General features: G+C 44.0%; 1 protein-coding gene across 7 annotated transcripts in view; it reads right to left on the bottom strand.

The window, feature by feature from the left end:
* Positions 1-25,486, bottom strand: part of amph (amphiphysin) — a 47,661-nt gene that overhangs the window by 17,478 nt on the left and 4,697 nt on the right. For all 7 annotated transcript variants that reach the window (XM_084913432.1, XM_084913426.1, XM_084913429.1 and 4 more), the window contains exons 4-10: positions 23,073-23,167; positions 22,887-22,982; positions 22,702-22,809; positions 22,491-22,576; positions 17,397-17,472; positions 17,222-17,304; positions 7,614-7,752 (exon numbers count right to left, since the gene is read on the bottom strand). In XM_084913432.1, the coding sequence (XP_084769558.1) occupies positions 7,614-7,752; positions 17,222-17,304; positions 17,397-17,472; positions 22,491-22,576; positions 22,702-22,809; positions 22,887-22,982; positions 23,073-23,167 (683 nt within the window). The remainder of the gene's footprint in view (positions 1-7,613; positions 7,753-17,221; positions 17,305-17,396; positions 17,473-22,490; positions 22,577-22,701; positions 22,810-22,886; positions 22,983-23,072; positions 23,168-25,486) is intronic.

Here is a 25,486-nt window from a genome sequence, read left to right as displayed (position 1 = left end):
GAATTGGAGACGCACTCTACCATTTGCCTCGGCCCTGATGGAAAGCACGATGAGGTGAAGTGAAAGAGACCTGAGAAGGGCTCGGTCTGGTGTTTAGAAAGTTTGACTGGTGCATCACTGATTAAACATTTGGTGGCAGACGTTGCTGATGTGGCTCTGCTATGGAGAAACAACATCATCCTTTAGATTAACTCACATACTTCACTCAGTTCTTAGTGTGATGTTTCATGCAGGTCCTAAATGTTTTCCACATCATGTTCTCCTCCTGCTGCAGAGATGCTCCATTGGGACTCCTTTATTCAGGATTTCTGTGGCTGAAGTCAGCTTAATTCATGGTCATGTTAACAAATCCAAACTGAACTGTGCTGAAGCTGAAACTCAATGTGCTCATGTAGTCAAACTCATAAATCTGGATTAAGATATATTATATATATCACTCTCTCTCTCCATATCTCTCTCACTCACTCTCTCTCTCTCTCCATATGCCATCCCTGTCTTTGAAGCATGGAGTCAGGGTGGTGCCGCAGCCAAGCACCACTGTCGAGCAGGTGTTGTTGGCTGTAGGTGAGAAGGTGGGACATGGAAACATTTCGTATGCTTCACGTATGAATAAAGCGGTTGTCATATTCTTGAAAGAGCAGGGGTTTGTGCCCTCCACTCGCATCACTGTGTCGGGGGTGCCTCCATTTATTCCCAATGCGGCTTTGGAGCAAGAGCTGAAGCGCTTTGGGAGATTTGCAAGTGGCTTCCGGACAGTGAGTCTGGGCTGTAAGGACACCAAGTTAAAGCATGTTCAGTCCCTTCGGAGGCAAGTGTTCATGTTTTTAGACTCCCCCCACACAGACACTGGATGTCTCCTTCCGTGTCAAACATGAAGAAGGGTTCTACACGGTGTATGCTAGTTCTGGGAAGATGAAATGTTTTGAGTGTGGAGATGTGGGTCATAAGAAAATAATGGGTCCTCATAGGCAGCTTGCAGCGGGACCTGCTGTGGATGATAGTGGGGAGGGGGTGAGCGGGTAGCAGGCGCTGAACGTGGCTGCGCCTTCGGCGTGGGGTGAGACCGCTGTTGCCCCGACTGAGGCTGTGCCCCTAGTGCGGTACGAAGCTGCTCTTGTCCTGGCTGAGGCTGTGCCTCTAGTGCAGGACGAAGCTGCTCTTGTCCTGGCTGAGGCTGTGTCTATAGTGCGGGGCGAAGCCGCTGTTGACCCGGCTGAGGCTGTGCCTCCAGCGTGTGGTGAAACTGCCCTATCTAGAGAGGACGCTATGCCTTCGGTGCAAGGTGAGGTCGCGTTTCTCATGTGGATGATACGGCTTTGGTGTGGAGTGAGGTGAGTGATTGCATGACTACAACCAAGTCGAAAGAGAGGGTGGAGGCTGGACCTGCGGTCAGTACGTCACAGAAATGGATGAAATGGGGAGCTCTGAGTTGGGTGTAGAGTGTGTTGTTGCCTCGGGGGAAGGAGAGGTGGAGGAGCAGCAGCGCAGGACGCCTGCTGGTTGTTATGGTTACGACACAAATGACATGGAGTGTGATTCTGACTCTGATAATGTTTCTGTGGCAGACAGTGTCTCTCAAAAAGCGGATTTGTATTCTTTGGAGGAAATCGTTGCTTTTCTGGATGACTCCTTTGGTAGAAAGGTGAATGTTAGGGAATATTTCCCTGATGTTGAGAAATTTGTTCGGTCTGCTATGACTCTTCAGAAAGTTGTGGGATTGGACTTACTGGATGGTAAAAAGAAACATCGCCTAAAGAAACATGTTACTGGTCTGAGGAAACAGTTGAAGCGTCTGAATTGATAGAGACATTGAAGTTTTTACGATAAAACATTATGATCATACAACACTGGGTGTTTCATCTCTGCTGGGTTTTTCTGTTTGCTTTCTTGATGGCTTCCTCTTATGTGCAGGGGTTGAGGGTGGCCTCCTTGAATGTGAATGGGTGCAGGGATGCAAATAAAAGAGCCTTATTAGCTGAGGTGATCAAACAGAAGAGATTAGATATAGTCTTTCTCCAAGAAACGCATACTGAAAGTTTAAATGAAATAGACTGGGATCTGTGGTGGGGAGGGCAGAAGTTTCTTAGCCATGGGACAAATTTTAGCGCAGGAGTTGCTGTTTTATTTTCTCCTTCTCTAAATGCAAATATTATTTTCAGCATAGAGATGGTAGCGGGCAGAGTCCTTTTGGTGAAGGCTGAAATTGAAGGTTTTATTTTTACTTTTGTTAATGTCTATGCACCAACCTCAGGGGCGGAGCGTGGGATTTTGTTTAAAACATTGGAAGAAAAATTAAGTGGTGCTGCTCAAGGGGACTGTATTGTGTTGGGTCTGTTTCATTTACTGCTCGAATTTTTAACTGTCAGTGTTTTCCTGTTGTTCTTACAGATCATCACTTAGTTTTACTGGAGCTGTTTCTATCTCCCACCAGCAAATCTAAATCTTTTTGGCGGTTTAATATAAAATTATTGCATGATCAGATATTCTGTGACAATTTTAGGTTTTTTTGGGATTACTGGAGATCAAGGAAGGGTGATTTTGATTCCCTTACTCAATGGTGGGAGGTAGAAAAGGCCCAAATTCATGTATTTTGTCAGCAATCTAGTTTTCTTTTTAACAGCCAATATCATGAGAACTGTGCAGGAACTTGAAAAAGAGATAACACATGTGGAGACTGTCTCTGGTTCACAGTTAGGTCAGCAGGATAATGACTGTCTACATTCTAAAAGGCAAGAGCTTAACCATTTTTTACATGAGAGAGCTAAAGGAGCTTTGGTTCGAGCACGTTTCACCAGGCTCCAGGACATGGACGCTCCAACCACATTTTTCTTTAATTTGGGGAAGTCTGTGTGTCTTCAGCTTTCGGATGGAAAAGTGACCACGGATCCGGCTGAGATGAGAAGGCATGCAGTGGCCTTTTACACAGACTTGTTTAGTGCGGATAGCTGTGATGTGGACTCTGCTTCGGACCTTCTGCAGGGGCTTCCTCAGCTGAGCCCAGGGGATCGGGACGTTTTGAACAGGGATATAACCTTGGATGAGCTGTCTGCGGCTGTGTCTCAGATGGCTTCAGGCAAAGCTCCAGGAATAGATGGTCTACCATCAGACATTTTTAAGCACTTCTGGAGTCTTCTGGGTCGGGACCTGCTGGACGTGTTTAAGGAATGTTTTATAGAAGGGATACTTCCAGCTTCCAGTTATCTCTCTCATACCAAAGAAGGGAGATTTAACTCTTCTTAAAAACTGGAGACCAGTGGCCCTTTTATGTGCAGACTATAAGATTCTTTCCAAGGTTTTATCGAACAGACTGAAAATGGTCATTGAACTGCTGATTGGTGTGGATCAATCTTACTGTATTCCGGATAGGTCTGTGATTGATAACTTATTTTTAATGAGAGATGTGTTTGATATTTGTAAAGTGTACAATGCTAAAGTTGGCATCGTTTCTATTTATCAGGAGAAGGCTTTTGACCGTGTGGACCATGATTTTCTTTTTTCCACCTTGAAGACCTTTGGTGTTGGGCGAGGGTTTCTGACTTGGGTGACGCTGTTGTATAGCGATGCTTGCTGTGTTGTGAAGGTGGGAGGAGGGTTGAGTTGTCCTGTGCCGGTTCGAAGAGGGATTAGACAAGGTTGCCCTATCTCTGGACAGCTTTATAGCATTGCTTTTGAGCCTTTTCTCTGTTGACTGAGAAGCAAGTTGAAGGGTTTCTCTTTGCCAGTTATGGTTCAGAGCCCTCCTGTCATTGTGTCAGCATATGCTGATGATGTTAATGTTTTTATTACGGATCAGAAGGATGTGCAGGAATGTCTGGTTTTGTATGGAAACGCTTCCTCAGCTAGGGTTAATTGGGATAAGAGTGAGGCCTGCTTGGTGGGGCAGTGGCACTTGGCGCGTAGTCCCAAGCTTCCTGGGAACCTTCGCTGGGGTCGAAGGGGCATTAAAACTCTTGGGGTTTACTTGGGGAGTGATGACTTTGTGAAGCAGAACTGGGAGGGAGTGCGGGAACAGGTGGAGGCTAAGCTGTCTAAATGGAACAGGTTGCTCCCCTACCTGTCCTACAGGGGTAGAGTTCTGGTAGCTAACAATCTAGTTGCCTCATCTTTATGGCACAGGTTGCTTGTTTTAGTGCCACCACCTGGTCTTCTGGAAGAGGTGCAGCGGCTTCTGGTGAAGTTTGTCTGGTCGGGACAGCATTGGCTTCGTGCGGCGGGCCTGTATCTTCCTGTGGCGGAGGGGGGACAAGGCCTGATAGATGTTTTGTCCAGAACAGCAACCTTTAGACTGCAGACAGCACAGAGGCTGCTGTATGGCTGTGGTCACAGCTGGCTGGCTTCTGCTCAGTTGCTGCTTAGGAGAGCGGGCTGGCTTGGATTGGATAAACACCTCTTTCTTCTGAAGTTGGATCAAGTGGATCTGTCTGGACTTGTGCCATTTTACAGCTCGGTGGTTAACGCCTGGCGGACACTGAAGGTTGCACGTACTCCTGACCCCAGACCTGGGATGTGGCTTTTCGAGGAGCCACTGTTTTTTAATGACTTTTTTCCCAGCACTGTGTTTTCTTCTGCTACAATAAGGACCAAGTTTGTGGAGGCTGGCATTGTCAAACTGGGTCATCTTACAAGGATGTCCATGGGTGCACTTGGTGGTGTCACAGGCATTAAGTCCTACAGAGTGCTGGAGAGAATTATGGAGGACGTTTGGCAATCTCTGTCGCCATCACTGAGAGACTTTGCTGGAGATCGTGTCCTGGCTGATCAATGGGCTGGAGATCAGCGAATATGTTTTCCCTTCATTGATGGTCAGTCCTGCCTTTGAGGAGCAGCCTGAGGGGAGTGGCATGCTGCTCTCCCTGGGGACACCAGTGCTGGATAGTTTCAGCTCTTGTGGCAAGAAGCAGCTTTATTTATGCTGTGTTAAGGTGCTGAATTTCCGCTCTCTGGTTGGAATCAGGGAGTCAAAATGGACTGAGTTTTTTGCTTCGGATTCTACTCCTAAAGGCAGGCGGAGGGTCCTGTATAAGCCTCCTGTTGAAAAACGGATGTCTGACCTCCAGTGGAGGATTATACATGGAGCAATAGCCACGAACAGACACAGAGCCCACCTGGACCCAAGCACTGGGGAGGGTTGTCCTTTTTGTACAGAAAGGGAGACGCTGGAGCACTTAGTGGACTGTTGTCCGCGGCTAGTGGGTTTATTTTCTTTGTTGCAGGAGTGGGTGGAATCTTTAGGGGAGACTTTCTCTGTACCTTTGTTTGTCTTTGGCCCTAAGTATTCAGTGCAGAAGAGACAGACCTTGGTTCTGATTAATTTTTTGTTTGGCACAGCTAAGCTGGCAATATGGAAAACTAGGAAGAACCAGATGCTAGGTCAGGGTTGGACTGATGTTGTGCAAAGTCTGAAGGGCCTGTTGGCATCCCGTCTGAGAGTAGAGCATGCTTTTTACTCTCTGACTAATAGTCTGGACTCCTTTGAAACTATGTGGGGGATTGGACGGGTTTTGTGTTCAGTAGGAGCAGATGGGACACTTGTTCTTAACTTTTAAGTGTGTGTGCTGGGTACCTTAGTTAATGGTTAGTGTACAATGAATGTTGCTGATTATGTGCTAGCATTTTTGTGTTAGTTTTTTTAGTTTCACCTTTCAGCCTGTTTAGATTTAACTGTTTGGTATTTTCAGTTAGTTCTGCACCCACCCACAGGGTGAGTGGTAGGGCAGGTCACCTACTTACCGGAAGGTTGGTGGTTTGATCCCAGTCTGCATACCAAATCTTTGGGCAAGATACCACCCCATGTTGTTCTCTGAACACTGTGAATGTCAGAACGCACTTAAAACAAAAAACAGTGCTTTACTGAATGGTTGTATATAAGAAACAGTCCATTTACCATCTCTATGACATGATTACAATGTGAACCCCCACCATGTCAGACTGACAAGGAGGAATCAGACCCGACCCTGACTCATGTGTGGATCTTAACCCTCCTCCTTCAAAGTTCTGTAAGTAAGAAAAAACAGCAGAGTGCTCCTTTTCTTTCAGTCATCACTGAGATGTGATGACTTGTTTTCATTCGTTAGTACGGTCAGAGTGTGCTCCAGTCTGCCGTGGCTCTATTTTAAAATTAGTCAACAAATGTTTTTTAGAAATGATAAATCTCCTTTCTTTAATTTTGGTTGTATTTCGTTTTTGTAAAAATGTTTTTGATCATTTGTACACCAACAAACTTAATTATTATTGTACATCATACATAAGAATCTGCACATTACACAGCCAGCGTCTTTATTTGAGTCAATGAACCAATGCTCAGATCCTGTATTTTGTCTTCAGGTGTCTGATGACATTTCAGTATCAGCAGCAGCTCATATGGGCTGGTTGACAATTGAGATCCTCCGTGTTTTGGTGTTTTTACACTATTTCCTGGTTAAGATATCAGCTCTTGCACTGCACCTTAGCAAACTCAACCAGTGTTGTAGAAACTTGCCATGACATTACAGACACACCAACATACACTGACATGTACAGAACGTTAAATGTTAGGAAAGGTCAGATCTCATGAACATCAGTAGAAACTAGGTGATGTTCTACTCTCGGGCTCTACTGTGTTATATATGATCTGCAGACTGTATATAACACTGCTGTAGTGATCTACAGACAGAGGCACAGACACAGGACAGACAGCTCTTGTTCACTCACCAAATCAACAGACAAAAGTGTGCAGCAAAGAAAAAACAGTCCCAGAAAGTTACCGTGAAGTTCAAACAAACACACACCACTATCAGTCATGCATACCCATCGATCGCTTGTTATTATTGTTCAGTCTGATCAGGTCGAGTTTTGCAGTTAAAGACAATGGTGAGCTGTGACTTTGACATTATTGATCACTGACAGAAATTCCCATTCGCAGCCTTTGAGGTTGGAACAGCAAAGAGATTTCCGCCGTCAACAGCGGAGGACAAAAGTTGGTTAGCAGCACTGCCACAGAGTTCTGTTTTTAAAGGAAACACCTGAATGCTTTGGTAATGAGGCCATGTGATCGATCACTGCTGTGAGTGAGGTCGGGTGTTTAAAATTATTAAAATGTTCATGTTTTTAAAAACACAATCCAAATCCAGGGCTGTCAAACTCCAGTCCCTGAGGGCCGCTGTCCTGAAGCTTGTCCATGGTGCAACACACCTGAATAACGTTAGTGGCTAATTAGCAAGACTCTATAAAGCTTGACTGCAACCCCTAACCCTACTCAAGTAACTTAGAGTGAAGTAAAGGGTTTTGAAAAATGTACTTCTAAAAGTACTTTTATTGCACCATGTTCATTCACTCATGAGCTGCTGTTACACGAATCAAAGGGCTGAACTGCCTCCTCAGCTTGCAGTCAAGTCCTATAAAGTCTTGCTAATGTCATTCAGGTGTGCTGCAGCAGGGACACATGGAAAAGTTTAGGACCACAGCCCTCGAGGACTGGAGTTTGACACCTGCACCTATGAAATTAACTTCAGTCAAATATTCAAGTGCAAAACTAATTACTACATTTACATTTTTACAAACAATGAAAATTATTATTTTGTCCAGATACACAACTAGATCCAGTGACTAACATCTACATGGGAACTGACACTTACCTGCGTTGGAGATTTGGGTCGAGGCGGTCCAGGTGAGATGGGACGGAGCATATGATTGGTGCTGAGATCTGGACTATCAGGTGGACTCTCGTCTTCTGGTGGTGATGGGGTTCTCGCGAGTCGTAGAGGTCCTGAATCACTGATGTACAGGACAGAAACTAAGCAAAGACTTCTGTCACACTCACATTCAAACTTAGTGTTGAAAATTTGTTAAATTGTTTATAAAATAATTAAATGAAGCCATTTTATTATGTTAATATATAAACAATGCAAATGTGCTCATAAGTGTGTTGGCGCGTGTTTGAGGGTTGAGAGCTTCATTCAGCGCTGTTGTCTGGATTTGAAAATTTGCAGGCACACGTAGAGTGCAGAGGGTTTTTGCAGCATGCTTACATACATGATAATGGTTAGAATAGTCTCTGGGTCAGGAAGTCCGAAAAAGATGTCCTGAACTGAAATCAGCAGAACAATAAGAGCAGATAGCCAAGGATACGCAGGGTGTATTTATGTGTCTGTGTCTTCCAGGAATCAGAGCAGACGGGAGGTCGGAAGTGAATGGATGGGAGGAGCACACTGCCGCCTTTGTGTTGGGAGAAGATGGCCATAATAATCTTTTGTTATTGTCACAGTATATAAGCTGGACAGCCCGTTTCACCGTTATTGTCAGGGCCCGGTGGATCAGCAGGTAGCTGATCAGTAGCATTGTTGTCTCTCTCTCGCCGGGGTGGAACTCAATGTGGGTTCATGCCCTCGGCTACGCACCCGTGAAGAGGAAACAGCTGAACCCTTGCGCTGTTAGCATTTAAGCCGAGGGATGGCGGCTATTCATCGCTGGATCATTGTGTGACTCGCGTCAGTGTAGCCGGGCTCTCAAAGTATAAAGCCTTTGTTACTTCTGTGCCTTTGTGCTAACGTGTATGTTCTGTATATAAATTCCCGGACCCGTCCCTGTGTTCCCTGAGAGGATTCCTTGTAGTGAGTGATTGGAGAGTGGCCGGTGGCGAGCAGTGAGTGATCGAAGAAGAGCGAGTGTTTTCCCCCCATCCTCCCCACCTTGGAATCCCTGGAGCCCACACCCCTGTCACCTTTGTATATGGCACTATTCCCTACGCTGTCTGTACATACACTTGGTGGAACGTGTAAAAAATTCCACTGTGTCCTTCTCAAGTTGGAGCATCCTGCGTGTGAGTCCTCAGTGATTTGTGACAGTCATCCTTTCTGAGAAGCAGACCAGTGGTTCACACAGAGGTTCAGCGCGTCAACTTGTAATTTCAACTGCTGAAGCAAATTAAATCTTTTTAAACGACAGAAATTTCTCCTGAATCCCTTCTGAAAAATTTGAACACGACAACAGCTGCAGTCAGAAGTTTTCATCCACTAATCATGGCCATGAATGTCAGGGTAATTTTGTGCTATTCATCATTTCTCTGAACTGTTATTTTTCCAGGATGTAACCTAAAAAAAAAAAAAAAGAACCAGGAATTTTATTAACTACAATCCACATAGGATAAAAGTATACATACACCCGCTTACATTTTTAATAAGTGGTGCTGAATGTCTTTTAACATTAAAAGGTAAGGTATTTTAACTTTACATTACTAAGTAGAAGTTATTTGGATCAGTCAACACTTTGTTAGGTCTGGAAGACCCAAACTGTCCCCCTCAGGTTCAGAGGAAATTGGTTGGTTCAAGAATACCCAGGAACCACCAAGGCTCAAGCTTGCCATGAACTGGAAACATCTCAGGAACTAAGAGGGTGCCATCCAAGAAAGAAGCCCCTGCTCCATAATCAACACCTTTAAACTCAACTGAATTTGCAACTGCCCACACTGGACTTCTGTGCAAACTACAGTTTGTCCAAAGTGAACACCACATTTGAACATAAGGATGCCCGTAAGTGCAGGTGGCACTAGGACACCCTAGGTCACAGTTCGATGATCAATTTTGTAATCATATCATCAGCTATGCAGCCATATGTTCTGGGAACTCGGGTGAAGAGAGGAGCGGATCACCACCTGGTGGCGAGTTGGATCAGGTGGTGGGGGAGTACGCTGGACAGACCGGGTTCACCTAAACATTCAGTGATGGTGCAGTAGCAGTGGGAGACGCCCTGGTACGTCAGAGCTTCAACTCCCACCTGTTGCAGAGCTTGGACAGCATTCTAAGGGTGGCTGGGGACATTGAGTCTGAATGCACCATGTTTAGTACATTGATAATTTCATTATTAAGTGTGCCTATGCCAAGAGGCACACTTATTACTATTCGTCAGATTTATTATTCTTATTAGGGTTAGGGTTAGTGTGCATAAGTGTGCCTATGCCAAGACCCAGTACAAGAATTATTCTTCTATCCCACCTACTTTTTGAGTTACACGACGTTTTGTAACACCAAAAAACGGTGTTTTTCGCCTCTCAGCGCGATCTAATTCTGACTGCTCATCACTCTGGTTTCCAGGCACCCCTCGCTCTTGTCAGTGGCGCAATTGGTAATGACACGGGTCTGCAGACCAAACATCGTGGGTTCGATTCCACCTGGTTCAACTTATTGTTTTCCATTACGAATTAATACACTATCACAGACCAGCAATTTATATTGCTAATTTATTACAATTCTGTAAAGTTTTATGATTTTAGCAGCTTTTCTAATATGGACCTCAGCTTCTTGTTTAAGCTACCAATTAATAGACTATGACACTGTGTGTGTGTGTGTGTGTGTGTGTGTGTGTGTGTGTGTGTGTGTGTGTGTGTGTGTGTGAGTGAGTGAGTGAGAGAGAGAGAGAGAGAGAGACAGTGAGTGAGAGAGAGAGACTATTTTTAGCTTTTGGGGCGCAGCATCTTATTGTTGGATTCAAACTGAGCAGATACAGACTAATTGACTGGACACGTTGTTTGCTGGACGTGGGTTGTGTGTCACTGCGTTTCTCTGTGTGTTTGTCCATATTTGCAAATGTTCTTAGGCATGTCATTTTTGCCTTAGCTTTGTGTATCTGCTGGCTGTGCCTTCTTGCTTTTCTAATGTTTCTGCCAATTTTTCACAGTTGAACAAGTAGTTTTGAGGAAAGTTCAGCTTTTTTCAGCTGGCCATTTTACTTCTCCAATATTTCTGCTTAAGTTATTATTAGTTTTCTGCTAAATTATAGCAGAAAAGATTTGTACCAAATGATAGTATTTCAGCCAAATCATAATCTTTTAACAAAATCACAGCATTTGGACCAAATCATAGTATTTCTGCCAAAGCATATTATTTCTGCTAAGTCATTGTATTTTTGCTCAGTCTTAGTATTTGACCCAGAAGGTTAAGTGTCTTCACTTCTTTTCAGCACAAAGTTTTGCTTCTCCACCTGTTACGAGCACAAATTTACGTTTATTCAACTCTTTTCTGCAGAAAGTGCAAGTCCATAGAATATTATCATTTTCAACACAATTTTCAGTTTTCCAGCTCTTTTCAGTAAAACTTTTAGCTCCTTCACCCCTTTTCAGCACAAAGTTCTGCTTCTTCACCTCTTTTCAGCAAATTTCAGCTTCTGCTCCACAGTGCACATTTTTTCCTCTCATCATATCTTTGTTTGTGACCAGAACTCGTTTGGCTCAGAGGGTTGAACAGCTGCCGTGAGACTCGGTGGCAAAGGTTCGAATCCTACCTGTGACGGTTGGCGCACATCTTCCCCGCTTGCACGCACTCTGGTTTCTTGACACTCTTCAGTGTACCCTTTCACATACAGCCGTCTTGAGCAAGCACTTCTGCTTCTACACCTCTTTTCAGCAGATAATTCTGTTTTTTCAGTTGTTTTCAGCAGATTCCACTACAAGGCATTCACACTGCATTTTTGCAGGAAATGCAACTTTTTCTAGTTTGGATTACCGTAATGACGACAATATCAACGGCGCGCACAGCGTCGCTGCTTTCAGGAACTATTGAAATTTTTAAGATTGCGTGAACCATTAATTAGTTGCGGTAATCGAAGGGTGTATGCTTGGTGGAAAACTCCATATCCCACAATTCATAGCACACCTCTGCTGAGTCAAACAATGGCGGCCACCACTTAGTTTTTATTTTACTCTTATTACTGTTTCTATGTCATAAACTTTTAAGATATTTTCAGGCGAGAATGTAGCTGTGTAAACTTCAAATATCTGCTCGTTTTATCAAGACATCCCATATTAGCAACAGTGCTCTGACGGCGTCGGTCCCGCCTGACAGCTAGCCACTAGCCAGCTAGCTAGCTAGCGTGGCTTGGCTGAAAAGTGACCGGGCCTGCCTTACAGTGAGAGCGGGTCACTCTCGTTTCACCCCCCGGTCTCTCGCAAAGACTCGATGTCCAGAGATGGGCAGTAACGCGTTACTTGTAACGCGTTACTGTAATCCGATTACTTTTTTCAAGTAACGAGTAAAGTAAGGGATTACTATTGCAAAAACGGTAATTAGATTACCGTTACTTTCCCGTAGGAACGCTGCGTTACTGCGTTACTAAAACCGTGATTTTTTTTGCAAGAATGTCTCATGACAGTGACGTAAGCAAGTGCGACATTCGTGACAACAGCTGTGTGCAGATCAACAATGGATCGAGTGCGGGAGAGAGTATGAGCATGCAGCGTTTAAAGCGTGGAAGTACTGACCTTTGAGTTTGATTCCATAAAAAGTGACAAAAACATTAGTGTCCGTTGTGCGTGGGAAGAAAACTTCTTTTTACAGCGAAAAAAACCCCCTAAACTTCCAAGCAAGCACCGAGTGCGCTATGACGTAATGGGAAATTCACAGAGAAACTCGTGGATTCTTCCACTGACCGCTGCGGCACACCTGCACCAGGGTAAACCTCCGCCTACCCAACTCCTGCTTTACAGGTGAAAATAGAGCAAAAGGCCCGCTAGTCTTTGACTTTATTTATTTTCTGCTGTGTTTTACTTGCATCTATTTGAAAGACTGAGTGTAAACACACACAAAAAAAAAATAATTATGTGCTGGAATGTGCAGAAAATAGGTTTAAATAGGTTTAAAACAAATTTCTTCCAGTCAGAGAATGGTGCATATAATTAAATTTTTGCTTGATGCATAAAGTTAAAAGATTAAAACTAATAAAACAAGTTTTAAAAAGGGACTTTTCCATTTGATTACATTTTGTATGATGGATTGTAGAAAAAGTAGAATTGGGCTGAAAGATCTATCGCTTTATTACCTATTCAGGTTGTAAATCGTGTTTTTAAAAAGTAACTAAGTAATTAATTACTTTTGAAAATAAGTAATCAGTAAAGTAACGGGATTACTTTTTTGGGGAAGTAATCAGTAATTAGTTACTGATTACTTTTTTCAAGTAACTTGACCAACACTGTCGGTGTCATAGATGGACTTATTTTTCGTTTATATGGGCCGATGATTTATTTATTCATTTTAGTAACGGTATAAACACTGAAAGGTGGTGGATCTGCCAGATGCTGGTCGATGTGAAAAATATAACTCAGTTGTTTGGTGGTGGCTAACGCGGAGCTCAAACAGAGGGCAGCCGGTGGATCAGGGAAATCGAAGGCAGGAGAAGCAGACCCGAGGCAGCCGCCGGTCCGAGCGTCAGGTGAACTGAATTTCAGGTAAGAAGTTATGACTGCAGACTATCTGGGTCAGATATAAACCAAGTTTAGGTATAGTTTATTTTCTTTGTGCTGACTTTTTACAATCAGTTACAATAACTCGTACTGCATGCTAGCTAGCATGACGGAGTTTCTATACAGCTGTGTGCGTGCTAAGTTACTGATGTTGAACTTTATTTTATTCATAAGGTTAGTTAGTAGAGTTTCCAACCGTTCCGTACAAACGGAATCGTCCCGCATTCAGAGAAAATATTACGCGTTTCATATTGAGCTGAAAAGGAGCACAGTTTGTCCCGTACTTCAGCTTGAATGGAAAAAGACACAAAGCTGGATTTATTCTGTCGTTACGCTGCACAGCCGACTCTTCTCCTCTCTGTCACGATCCTGGGTCTTATGACCCAGTGTTTTGAGTTTAGTTTATTTGGATGTTTATATGATTAAGCTCATGAGTTTTTCTAGTTCTTTGTTATTAGATTCCCCTTGTGTCTTCCAATCCCTGTTAAGTCTCCCTTGCCCTTCATGTGTTTCATGTCTGTTATGTTGTCAAGTTCATGTAGTCATGTTTGTTTTACTCTTTCCCTGTGGCGTTGTTATGTCCACGTTGTGTCTACTGTGCCTTTCTGTCCCATGTTTCAGGTCCCTATGTTCTGTCCTCTCAGTTGCTGTTAAGTTTGCATGTCTAGAGTTCAGTCAGTGTGTTTCCTGTTTTACTTTGAAGGTCCAAGTCTCATGTGAGTGATTCTAGTTTTGCTTCCCTTGTCTCGTCCAGCCTGATTACTCCCAGCTGTGCTCTCCTTCTGTGTCTCATTCCCTCGTTATCCCTCTGTGTATTTAAGCCCTGTGTTTCTCTTTGTCAGTGTCGTAGTCTCCCTCATGGCTGTGTTTCCTTGCGTGTCAGTTTATCCAGTCCCAGTTTAGTTTACCATGCCATTCTGCAATAAAGCAGCTTTTTGAGTTTAATTTTGTTGTTGTGAGTTTTGCGTTTGGGTCCTTCTCCTGCCTGTACACAGCCGAAACATGACACTCTCATTCTCTCCCCCTCTCTTGCCTGTTGCTACTTCAATCATGAAACTGATCAATGATCAGCTGATCGGCGTTTCTCTCATGTTTGTTTATCGCCCACTTTGCGCCAGAACGGGGAAATCAGCGGATGTCGCGCTAAACAACAGCAGCACGTTTAAGTTTGATCAGCTGTTGTTAGAATTTTTTTGATATTAATTTCTAGTATCAGCTGATGTTTGCTGGAGCCACAGCTGTAAAAGCTGCTGGTCATTATGTCTTTTTGGATATGTGGTGAGAGGGAAACATGAAGATGAAACCAGGAGATGTCCTTACTGAATCATCAGAGCTGAACAGGTGATGGAGAAACAGGTTTACCTTTTAGGTGACATGAATGAGTTGAAGGGAAGTTATGAACTGTTTCTGAGAGACAAATAACACCAGGATCCTTTTCTAAGTAGCTGACAGCTGGTAACTGTGCAGGGGCGGGTCTAGTAAAGTTTTCAGGGAAAGGGGACACAAAGAAATGCTTTTCTTTCTTATTCTCATTTAAAATATCTGGCTTTTATTAAATAATTATCTGAATCTTACGACCAACGTTTTTATCTGACGTAAAATGTATAGAAATCATACATATACCAACAGGAATATGTATGACAGTGATGTAACCTGACTTAAAGCCTTTTGTTTTCATTCAAAGGCTTTATGGATTTAATACCTGGTGGGCCGGTCTCTAGTCATAATGCAGTGCCGCTGCAGGGGAGGCATGCACGCCTAAGCGGCATCTGCAATCACGCTTCGCCGGCTTGAAGTTTGTGCTCTCTCTGCTATTGTGTTGGTGTGTTGGGCTGTGAGTTGAAAAGCTACAGCCAGCTGTTTGGGTACAGCCGTCATGTGTAAAAAGTGGTCAATAAATAAATGCTAGAAAGCGTGTTCATGCAAACATCATCATGTCTGCCGTGGTACAATGGGACTTTTGCTCCTGAACCTCTGCGCACAGCGTCTGCAAATCGGGGCTGTACGAAGTCACTTCATCTTTACGCAAGACTGTAAGCTGTCATCTGTGAGGCGCGAGCGGTGTTTGTTTTTACCGTAGTTCATGGTGGAGAATGGCTGCTCTGCTGAGTTTTGCTCCCTGTAGCCGGCAATGGCAAACAACACTCATTGGCAGCAGCATAGGCACACTTAAAATTTCTTCTGAAATTTTCGCTTTCTAGTTTTATATTGCTTAAAAGAAGAAATAGTAAGAAAAGGGTTTCTAGTTTTATATTATATAAAGGAGTCTTCTCCTGAGGACAGAGCAAAATTCCTGGGAGAAAAAAAAAAAAAAAAAAAAAAAAGATATTTTCGCTGTCTGAGCCACAAAGAAAAGGACTTATGCAAGTAAGAAGTGTCAGAAGCCATTCAATCTCTTAATCCAGACCTTCCCAAAGTGTGGGGCCCGCCCCCTACGGGGGGCGCAGAGCCATTGCAGGGGGTCGCAGTATGAAAAGGGAAAAAAAACCCTGAACGCTTGGACACTGCTAGCACGGGGCGCCCACAAACGCAAAGCAGGAAATGAAGCATCGCTGAATATGTTTCCAAACCAACTTCATTCTAAGCCAAAGGCTAGAAAATATGGTGAAGCAAATCTTCCATTCGGCTTCACCTGCACAAGTGCCGAGGTAGGTCTCCCTGCAGGGTTGGTTTTCCCTGCGTCGGGAGCAGCGCTGAGCTGTTTAAATCAAACAGGATCCCACATTCTTGATTTTTAGTTCGCAAACACTTGTTGTAATGACTAACTACTCATGACATGTTGGAGATGTTTGCTCTTTACACAGTAAAGTTACAGCGGGATACAAATAACATCAGGCTGATCCTGCCACGATTTGTTCCCTCGGTTCAAATCACGGACAAACAGGATCCCACAGCTGTTTATGTTTTTGAACCCATTTTGCACAGAGAGGCATTTTTTGAAAAATGTATTGAGATCAATGTTGAATATTATTACACAGGAAAAAACAACTACATGTAAAATAATCACACCGTGACGCCTCTGCCTTTGTAAATGGAGGGACAGTAACTGCGTGTAAAACCTGCAGACAGTCAGATTAACAGTATTTTGTCTCTATCTGCCATTCTGCAATTCATCTCATGTAAACAATAACGTGGCCACAGCATGACGTGAAAAAAGGCACATACCTTTGACGTTGCGTGACCAACTCTGTATTCTTCGTCCACACGTAAACGCAAAAAAGGAGTTTTAAAAAATCTCCGTTTTCTGTGATTCAAAACGTCGTTTACGTGGACAAAACAGCTGCGTTTTCAAAAATACTCGTGTAGGTGAGGACGCAGTGTAAAAGAGTTAGTAGTTTATTTTATTACTACCTGTAATTTATTGCAGATTACTTGTATTTGTTTAATTGTTTACTAAATGTTTGAGGTGTGAAATAAACCGCAATGGAGCACAATAAGGGTGTGTGAGGTTGGAGGATGTGTTTGTGCGTGCGTGTGCGAACATTTTTCTTGTAAAACAAAGGGGGGCGTAGCAAAAAAAGTTTGGGAAACACTGTCTTAATCCTAAATAAATTCTGAAGAACTTTGAATCATTCTGGAAAAAGAACAGTTCAAAGAAATCATTAAAAGCCCCAAATTACCATGACATCCATGTCCATGATGAGTGGATTAAAACTTTGAAAAAAACCAAAACTCTATGGGTACTTTACAATGACCAGTTAATAAATCTGTGAAGGTTCTCAGTCATCCAGGTTATCGTAGTCCAGATGCTTTTCTTTCCAAGCTCCTTAGATGACCAGTTAATATGCATGTGTTTGAACTGTGGAAGGAAACTGGACTATTATCTTTAAATCCCAGCCACCCAAACTCTAGTTTGATTGGTTTATGTTGAAAGAATAACTAAAAACAAAATAATAAAATTGATTTTTTTCTAAACCCATTGCTGCCATCACATTGTACAATCAGTTTAAGACACTGAAACCAAACGCTGATCTACCTTCGTTTTCCTCAGTTATGGAAAAAGCTTGTACTGACCTCGGAGCCCCTTGGATGGTGAATATCTTGTCAGAGTGCTGCTCTCCCAGTTTGGTCATCACTTCGTACAGTTCTCTGCACACCTGGATGGTTTAAAAGAGACATTTTTCAGTTTAAATGATTTCAAAGAAAAAAAGAAAAGCAACCCTGTTGGTTTAGGAAATGAAAAACTCACCAGTGAGATCTCACGATGAAACTTTGCTTCAAGATTCGTTACACTCTTGAAGGTGCTGATGTAGAAGCCGACTCGGCTGCAGAACACAAAAGTAAAACTTGGTTGTTGTTGTTTTTATAAATACTACAATTTGGGGCTGTCAAGGTTCTCTCTTTTTTTTTTTTTTTTTTTTTTTTTTTTTTGTTGCCTGTCCCGTTTGGTTCTTTTGCATCAGAATTATTGTCTAAAGGCGAAGAAAGATGCCCAACGGATTTACTTTAAATTGACCATCCCAGCCTTGCCGTAATGGTCCATTTGATTCACCTTTTATTGTTTATTTTATTTATTTTTTATTTTCACTTGCTAGATACAGGACAGACTTGAATGAGGAAAAGAAAAGGGAGAAAGGAAGAGGGGGAAAACAGCGGAGAAGAGGGACGGGGGTAAAGGGCAAAAAAACAAAAAACAACTAAATAAGCAGACAAAAAAAATCCATCTATCTATCACCTGGATCACCTGTTGAGAAAGAAAAAAGAAAACAAGCAGAAGAGAACGAGAGCAATACAATAAACAACATCATGATGATCTACGGGAATATAACAGTAAATACTAAATATTAAACATTATTGTGCAGCACGTAGGATCGACAGCACACAGTGTGCTTTGAGGTAGGAGCCAAAAAGGGTGTAGTTTGTGTGTGTGAGCACCCGTGTGTACACCTGTGAGCATGGACGTGCTTGTTTTTTAAAAGGTTCCTTCATGTAATGATCTGCTAGAGGGTGTGGGGGGGCCACAGCCCCGTCCTCCAGGGCATGAAGCAGGTATGGAGGAGATCAAAACTTCAGACATCCAGAGGCCCCCAGAACACAAGAGACCAAGGAAGACCAACAGAGGGGCAGCCGCGCCACTGTCCCAGAAAGAGCTGAGGAGAGTCCCAGATGAGGAGTCACTCAGCAGCCGTGGAGCAGAAGCCAGGGGGGGTTGCAGTGACGCGCCCGTGAGCTCCGCCGGCAGCCAGCTGTGCCAGAGTGACCGAGCCCCAGGCCGAGAGGCTGAGGGCACCCCACCCCCGAAGTGGCCCGAGCGAGCCCCAGGCTCCAGCCCCCGATAAGCAGCCACCAAGGAGTGAGCCGGTGTGTACCTGGACGCCCACCCCCGGACACAAAGAACCACCAACGCACCGATGTCTGAGGGCGTCTGCCACTGGCAGGGGAAGTGGTGGGGGGAGATAGGCCTCCATACCTTGGAGGGCCTGAGATGTCCCCAGAGAGGTGGCGTCTGATACCCAACCTGACATGTAGACACAGACATACAGGCACACACAGATACAAACATCCATTCCCACCCTCATGCTCTCATATGCACTTACTCCACACTCAACCAACGTGGAGACAGACATAGAGAGACGCTGTACACACAATCACACTCCCCAAGCGTACTCTAAGAACCAGGTCTAGGTACCCTTGCCCCTGGAGGGGGAAACTGCACCCAGACCCAGGTGGTGTTACCCTTTTCCCTGCGGTGGGGAGAAGCAGACCGCCCCGACTCCGCAGCAGCAGGGAGGCCCCACACTCCAGACCGCAGTCGGATGGCCAACTCCTCCTCCTGGCCCCCCGCTCCAGCAGGCCGCAGAGAACGGGGGTGTGAGAAGACTCCAAACCTCCCTCCGCCCACTCATATGTAGTGTTGCTGCATGTGTGTTCTAAGGTGCATGTGGAGGGCTGTGAAGGTTCTCAATGATCCAGGTTATGGTAGTCTAAGGTGCTGGGAAAGTGACTGGACTTCATTATGTTTCGTGAAGACATTTCACCAGGGAAGTGGGGCGAGAGGACCTGGGGATGACGCTCAAAGCTGGGATGCTATTATAGTTTTGCGATGATGGTCACCTGCAGGCACCAAGTTTTATATAAATCACCTTTTTCTTACTATTTCTTCTTTTAAGCAATTTCTCTAACTTTCAAGCATTTCAACTCAGTGACCTGGCAGGGCTCTAGAGTGCGACCAATTTGGTCGCAAATGCAACCAAATTGTTCAATGGTGCGACTAAAAAAAAAAATCTTAGGTCTCACTGGTGCGACCAACTGTTCAAGTAACAAAAAAATAAATAAAAAATACTCCGCAACTCTGAAAGTCTCTGTGTGGTCAACAGCAGACACACATTGTGCCCCTATCGTGGTCTAAACCAATCAAAGATAGTCAGGGGCGGGACCTCTCTGATTGGTCGTGGTCCAGATATTCATGTAATCCGTGTATACGTTTGAAAGTCCAAGGCGGGCGGACAGAGAGAGGTGAGTAGCTTGAATAAAGCGATATCGATTCATATTCACATCCTGAATCAACTTTTAAATATAAATGTATTTTGCCAGAAACGCCAGAATCTCAGGTTAAAGCTCACAAAACTATTTCAACAAACAGCAAATGAGAGCACGTAAACAGATGCCACACAAAGATGTAAACGCAGAGCGCGGACCCGACACATCCAAATCAGCTTTCTCTTCCTCGGCTTTCTCACCCAACAGCCCTCACACGGCATCGGGGCTGAAAAGCCGACAGCTCGGACGATTCTGATGCTTCGGGTCCGCGCTGTGTTTACGTCTTTTTTTGCGCTCGATTCTGAGCTGCAGGTTTTGTCTCCAACCAAAGTTCACTGAACCAGCAGCAAAAGAAGCAACAAACTACGCTTCACATTTGATAAACATCATCATGAATTCCCTCTTACTTTTGCTATTTTGCCTCCACCACAATAACAAAAACACTTCATGCACAGCTCTCTCTCTCTCTCTCTCTCTCTCTCTCTCTCTGTGTACTTCAAGAACAGTTTCCCCATCTCAAATCGTGATAAATGCACTGCCCAAGTGGCCCCTCTCCCCACTGCCTTTCAGCAGCAGGCGGTAGCAAACAGGCGGTCAGAGGAGGCCGAATGATGATTAAGTTTAACATTTACTACAATATTGCCAAAGAGTGCCAAACACTTTAAGCACAAGCACAAGATTGTTAGTTAATCATTTACAAATCAGTATTGTCTGTATGGACTGCAATCCCCCCCCCCCCAAAAAAAGGTGCACATGTAAAACTGCTGTGTTTTAAAAATCTACTTTTATTATCCAAATGGAGACACTGCACTGTACTTGTTATTAACCTCTGTCTCTCTTCCACAGCATGTCTTTATCCTGTCTTCCTTCTCTCACCCCAACCAATCACAGCAGATGGCCCCGCCCCTCCCTGAGCCTGGTTCTGCTGGAGGTTTCTTCCAGTTAAAAGGGAGTTTTTCCTTCCCACTGTCGCCAAAGTGCTTGCTCATAGGGGGTCATATGATTGTTGGGTTTTTCTCTGTATCCATTATTGTAGGGTCTACCTTACAATATAAAGCGCCTTGAGGCGACTGTTGTTGTGGTTTGGCGCTGTGTAAATAAAATTGAATTGAATAGAGGAACTGCAGGAATGAGTCACCGATCCATAGTCTGATCAATTACCAATTCAATTAAACATATTTGTTCAATATGTGCGGTGAAGGACATATCCTGGTCAAAAATGACTCCAAGGTTCCTCACAGTGTTACTGGAGGCCAAGGTAATTTTAACAGGAAGCCAAAACAGGAGAAATCTGCTCTCTCTTTCTAGTCCCTGTCAGGACTCTTGCTGCAGCATTTTGGATTAACTGAAGACTTTTCAGCGAGTTTTTAGGACATCCTGATAATAATGAATTACAGTCGTCCAGCCTGGATGTAATAAATGCATGAACTAGTTTGTCAGCGTCACTCTGAGACAGGATATTTCTAACTTTAGAGATGTTGCACAAATGGAAGAAAGCAGTCTTACATATTTGTTTAATATGTACATTGAAGGACATATCCTGGTCAAAAATGACTCCAAGGTTCCTCACAGAGTTACTGGAGGCCAAGGTAATGCCATCCAGAGTATGAATCTGGTTAGATACCATATTTCTAAGATTTTCAGGGCCGAGTACAATAACCTCAGTTTGATCTGAATTAAGAAGCAGAAAGTTAGCGGCCATCCAGGTCTTTATGTCTTTAAGACATTCCTGCAGTTTAACTCATTGGTGTGTGTTATCTGGCTTCATGGACAGATAGAGCTGGGTGTCATCTGCATAGCAGTGTAAATGTATGCTATGTCTTCTAATGATGCTGCCTAAGGGAAGCATGTATAATGTAAACAGAATTGGTCCTAGCACTGAACCCTGTGGAACTCCATAATTAACCTCAGTGTGTGAAGAGGACTCTCCATTTACATGCACAAACTGGAGTCTATTAGATAGATATGATACAAACCACTGCAGTGCAGTACCTGTAACACCTACAGCATGTTCTAATCGCTCTAATAGGATATTATGGTCGACAGTATCGAACGCTGCACTGAGGTCTAGCAGGACAAGCACAGAGATGAGTCCACTGTCAGAGGCCATAAGAAGATCATTTGTAACCTTCACTAAAGCTGTTTCTGTGCTGTGATGAGCTCTGAAACCTGACTGAAACTCTTCAAATAAGCCATTCCTCTGCAGATGATCTGTTAGCTGTTTGACAACTACTCTTTCAAGGATGTTTGATATGAAAGGAAGGTTGGAGATTGGCCTATAATTAGCTAAGACTGCTGGGTCTAGAGATGCTTTTTGAGTAAAGGTTTAACTACAGCCAGCTTGAAGGCCTGTGGTACATAGCTGATTATTAGAGATAGGTTGATCATATTTAAGATTGAAGCATTAATTAATGGCAGGACTTCTTTGAGCAGTTTTGTAGGAATGGGGTCTAAAAGACACGTTGATGGTTTGGAGGAAGTAATTATTGAAGTTAACTCAGAAAGATCAATTGGAGAAAAAGAGACTAACTTAACATCAATGGTACTGAAAGTAGCTGTAGATACCAGTAGAAACCATCGCAGGTTGCTACATATGGCCTGGAACTAATCAGTGTTTTAATAATAACTTGTTCAATCTGTCAGGGATCATGTACAAAAGCAGTCTTCTCTAAGCTGTCAGCATTAAAATCCAGACTCAAACCAGGAGCTCGTTGGTCAGGAGCTTTAACCTTTTTTCTTATAAGTTACTCACCCTGAAATTTTAGTTGCCCACTCAAAGCTAGCATGCTATGTCAAAACTCACCGATCCCAAAGAGTTGGCAGTTCTTCCTGTAGACCAGTATTCAACTCATCAAACACCTTCTGTGCCTTTTTGAGCTCCTCCTCTGCCTACAGACAAAGTTCATGATTAAATCAACTACAAAACACCTGCACAGATACAACAGCTGCACAGGTAACAGGAAACAGCTGATCCTTTATCTTGTGAATGTCCGTCCACACATGAAATGACTCACTTTGATCATCTTGCGGTCATTCTTCATCCCAGACGTCTGCATGGTTTCCATGTGGTGTCGGGCACTGTCATAGTCAATGAGTTTGCGGCTTCTTTTGGCGACACGGGTCTGAAACAAAAAGAAGTTGAGCTTTCATGACATGCATCCATTTCAGAAAATCATTCCCTAACCAAACTGTTGATTGCCTTGAGATCTGGAAACTGCTGCAGGTATGCATCCAGATTTAGTAGTGTCGAGTCCACCAGCTTGTTGTGGAAGTCTTCCCACAATGCATCACAGTCCTGCAGAAAATAGACACCTAGGTTTATGGTACATATTTCAGGTGGATTTTGGTGTTCTTGTGTACTCTGGGATGTTTTTATGACTCTGACCTTCCCGATGGTCAGGACGTCATCCTTTCCATGCCAGTCGGGTTCATAGACTTCGTGCAGAGACTGAGTCAGGTTGATGGATGCTTGCTGCATCCCTGCCAATGACAGTACAATTTCAGCTGGTGGTCACAATGGCAACATTTAACTTTGCTACTCACTGCGTAAAGAAGATAAGCTTTTGTCTATCGTCCTGTCCGGAAATTTTAAATAGTGAGGTCAGAGCTCTGCCCACCTGCGCCATCTAACTGAAACCTTTTCTGTGAGGCTATGTTAGTTTACTCAGGAGTTGTAGTTCAATTTAATTCAGTTCCATTTTAATTATACAGCACCAAATCATAACAGTCACCAATTATTACTTCCAGGCTGGACGACTGTAATTCATTATTATCAGGAAGTCCTAAAAACTCGCTGAAAAGCCTTCAGCTAATCCAAAATGCTGCAGCAAGAGTCCTGACAGGGACTATCAGAATCAGAATACTTTATTGATCCCTGGGGGAAATTATTTTTTGTTACAGTGCTCCATTATAAACCAACATTAACAAGACAGACAATACACTAACTAAGAATAGTACAAATATATATATATATATATATATATATATATATATATATATATATATATATATATATAAGTCGCTTATTAATAAATAGCTGGAAAAGAAACATGTGTAGTTGCAGCAGTAAACAGTGTGTTAAGTGGATGCGTTGTACAGGGAGCCACAGGCAGGAAAGATTTCCTGTGTCGTTCAGTGGTGCTTTTCGGTAATCTCAGTCTCTCACTGAACGTGCTCCTGTGACTGACCAGCATGTCATGGAGTGGGTGGGAGGTGTTATCCAACATTGTCTTTATCTTGGACAGCATCCGCCTCTCCGACACCACCTTGAGGGAGTCCAGTTTATTGAGTCTGTTGGCATCTGCGACCCTCAGCCTGCTCCCCCAGCATGCAACAGCATAGAGGATCGCCCTGGCCACAACAGACTCATAGAAAATCCTGAGCATTTTCTGGCAGATGTTGAAGGACCTCAGTCGCATCAAAAAATAGAGACGACTCTGGCCCTTTCTGTAAAGTGCTGTGGTGTTTTTAGCCCAGTCCAGTTTATTGTCAATGTGTACTCCAAGGCAGCGGTCTCCAACCTTTTTTGCGCCACGGACCGGTTTATGCCCGACAATATTTTCATGGACCGGCCTTTAAGGTGTCGTGGATAAATACAACAAAATAAAACTAGTACCGGTACCGAAAAAAAGAACATTTATTCATAACACACGTGAAAAGACCCAGGAAAACCGAGTAAACGATAAAAACGATAACAAAATAACGCTGAAAACCGATAAAAGCCCTGAAAACTATACACTTCACACCTGAGCCTCAACTCTCGCGGCCCGGTACCAAACGACTCACGGACCGGTACCAGTCCGAGGCCCGGGGGTTGGGGACCGCTGCTCCAAGGTATTTATAGTCCTCCACAATGTCAACACTGACCCCCTGGATTGAAACAGGGGTCAAGTGTTTCCTGGTCTTCCTGAAGTCCATGATCGATTCCTTGGTCTTTGCCACGTTGAGCTGCAGATGATTCTGCTCACACCACGTGACAAAGGAGTCGACCACAGCCCGGTACTCTGTCTCATCATCCCTGCTGATGCATCCAACCACCGCAGAGTCATCAGGAAACCTCTGAAGATGGCAGGTCTCTGTGCAGTGGCTGAAGTCTGTGGTGTAGAGGGTGAAGAGGAAGGGGGAGAGGACAGTCCCCTGTGGTGCCCCTGTGTTGCTGATCACCTTGTCAGACACACACTGTGGGAGACGTACATATTGTGGTCTTCCTGTCAGGTAATCAACAATCCAGGACACCAGAGAAGCATCCACCTGCATCGCTGCTAACTTATCACCCAGGAGGGTCGGCCTGATGGTATTGAAAGCACTAGAAAAGTCAAAAAACATGACCCTCACAGTGCTTGCCGCCTGGTCCAGATGGGTGTAGACACGATTGAGCAGGTAGATGATGGCGTCCTCAGTTCCGAGACGAGGCTGAACTGAAGGGGATCCAGATGTGGTCTTACTATGGGTCGCAGCTGGTCCAGGATGAGCCTTTCCAGGGTCTTCATGATGTGGGAGGTCAGTGCCACATCACTGGTACCGTCTGCAGACTCAGACTCAGCATAAACAGTTTATGAAAGACTCCACACAGCTGGGGGGCACAGGTCTTGAGGACGAGGGGACTCACTCCGTCTGGTCCAGCAGACTTGCCTGAGTGAAGTCTCCTCATTTGCATCTCAACCTGGTATTGAGTGAAGGTGATGGGTGGGGGAGGGGTGACAGGACTCTCACAGGAGGCAACAGCGCCATGTGAAGAGAGAGGCTGGCACAGTGGTGTGGCTCTGGGTTCCAGGCTGACTACAGGTGAGGTTGTGGGGG

The sequence above is a fragment of the Perissodus microlepis genome, chromosome 18 (assembly GCF_051167445.1).
Source record: "Perissodus microlepis isolate ML-2025 ecotype Zambia chromosome 18, ASM5116744v1, whole genome shotgun sequence".
Lineage (NCBI taxonomy): Eukaryota > Metazoa > Chordata > Actinopteri > Cichliformes > Cichlidae > Perissodus > Perissodus microlepis.
This window is presented reverse-complemented; position numbering and strand designations above follow the sequence as displayed.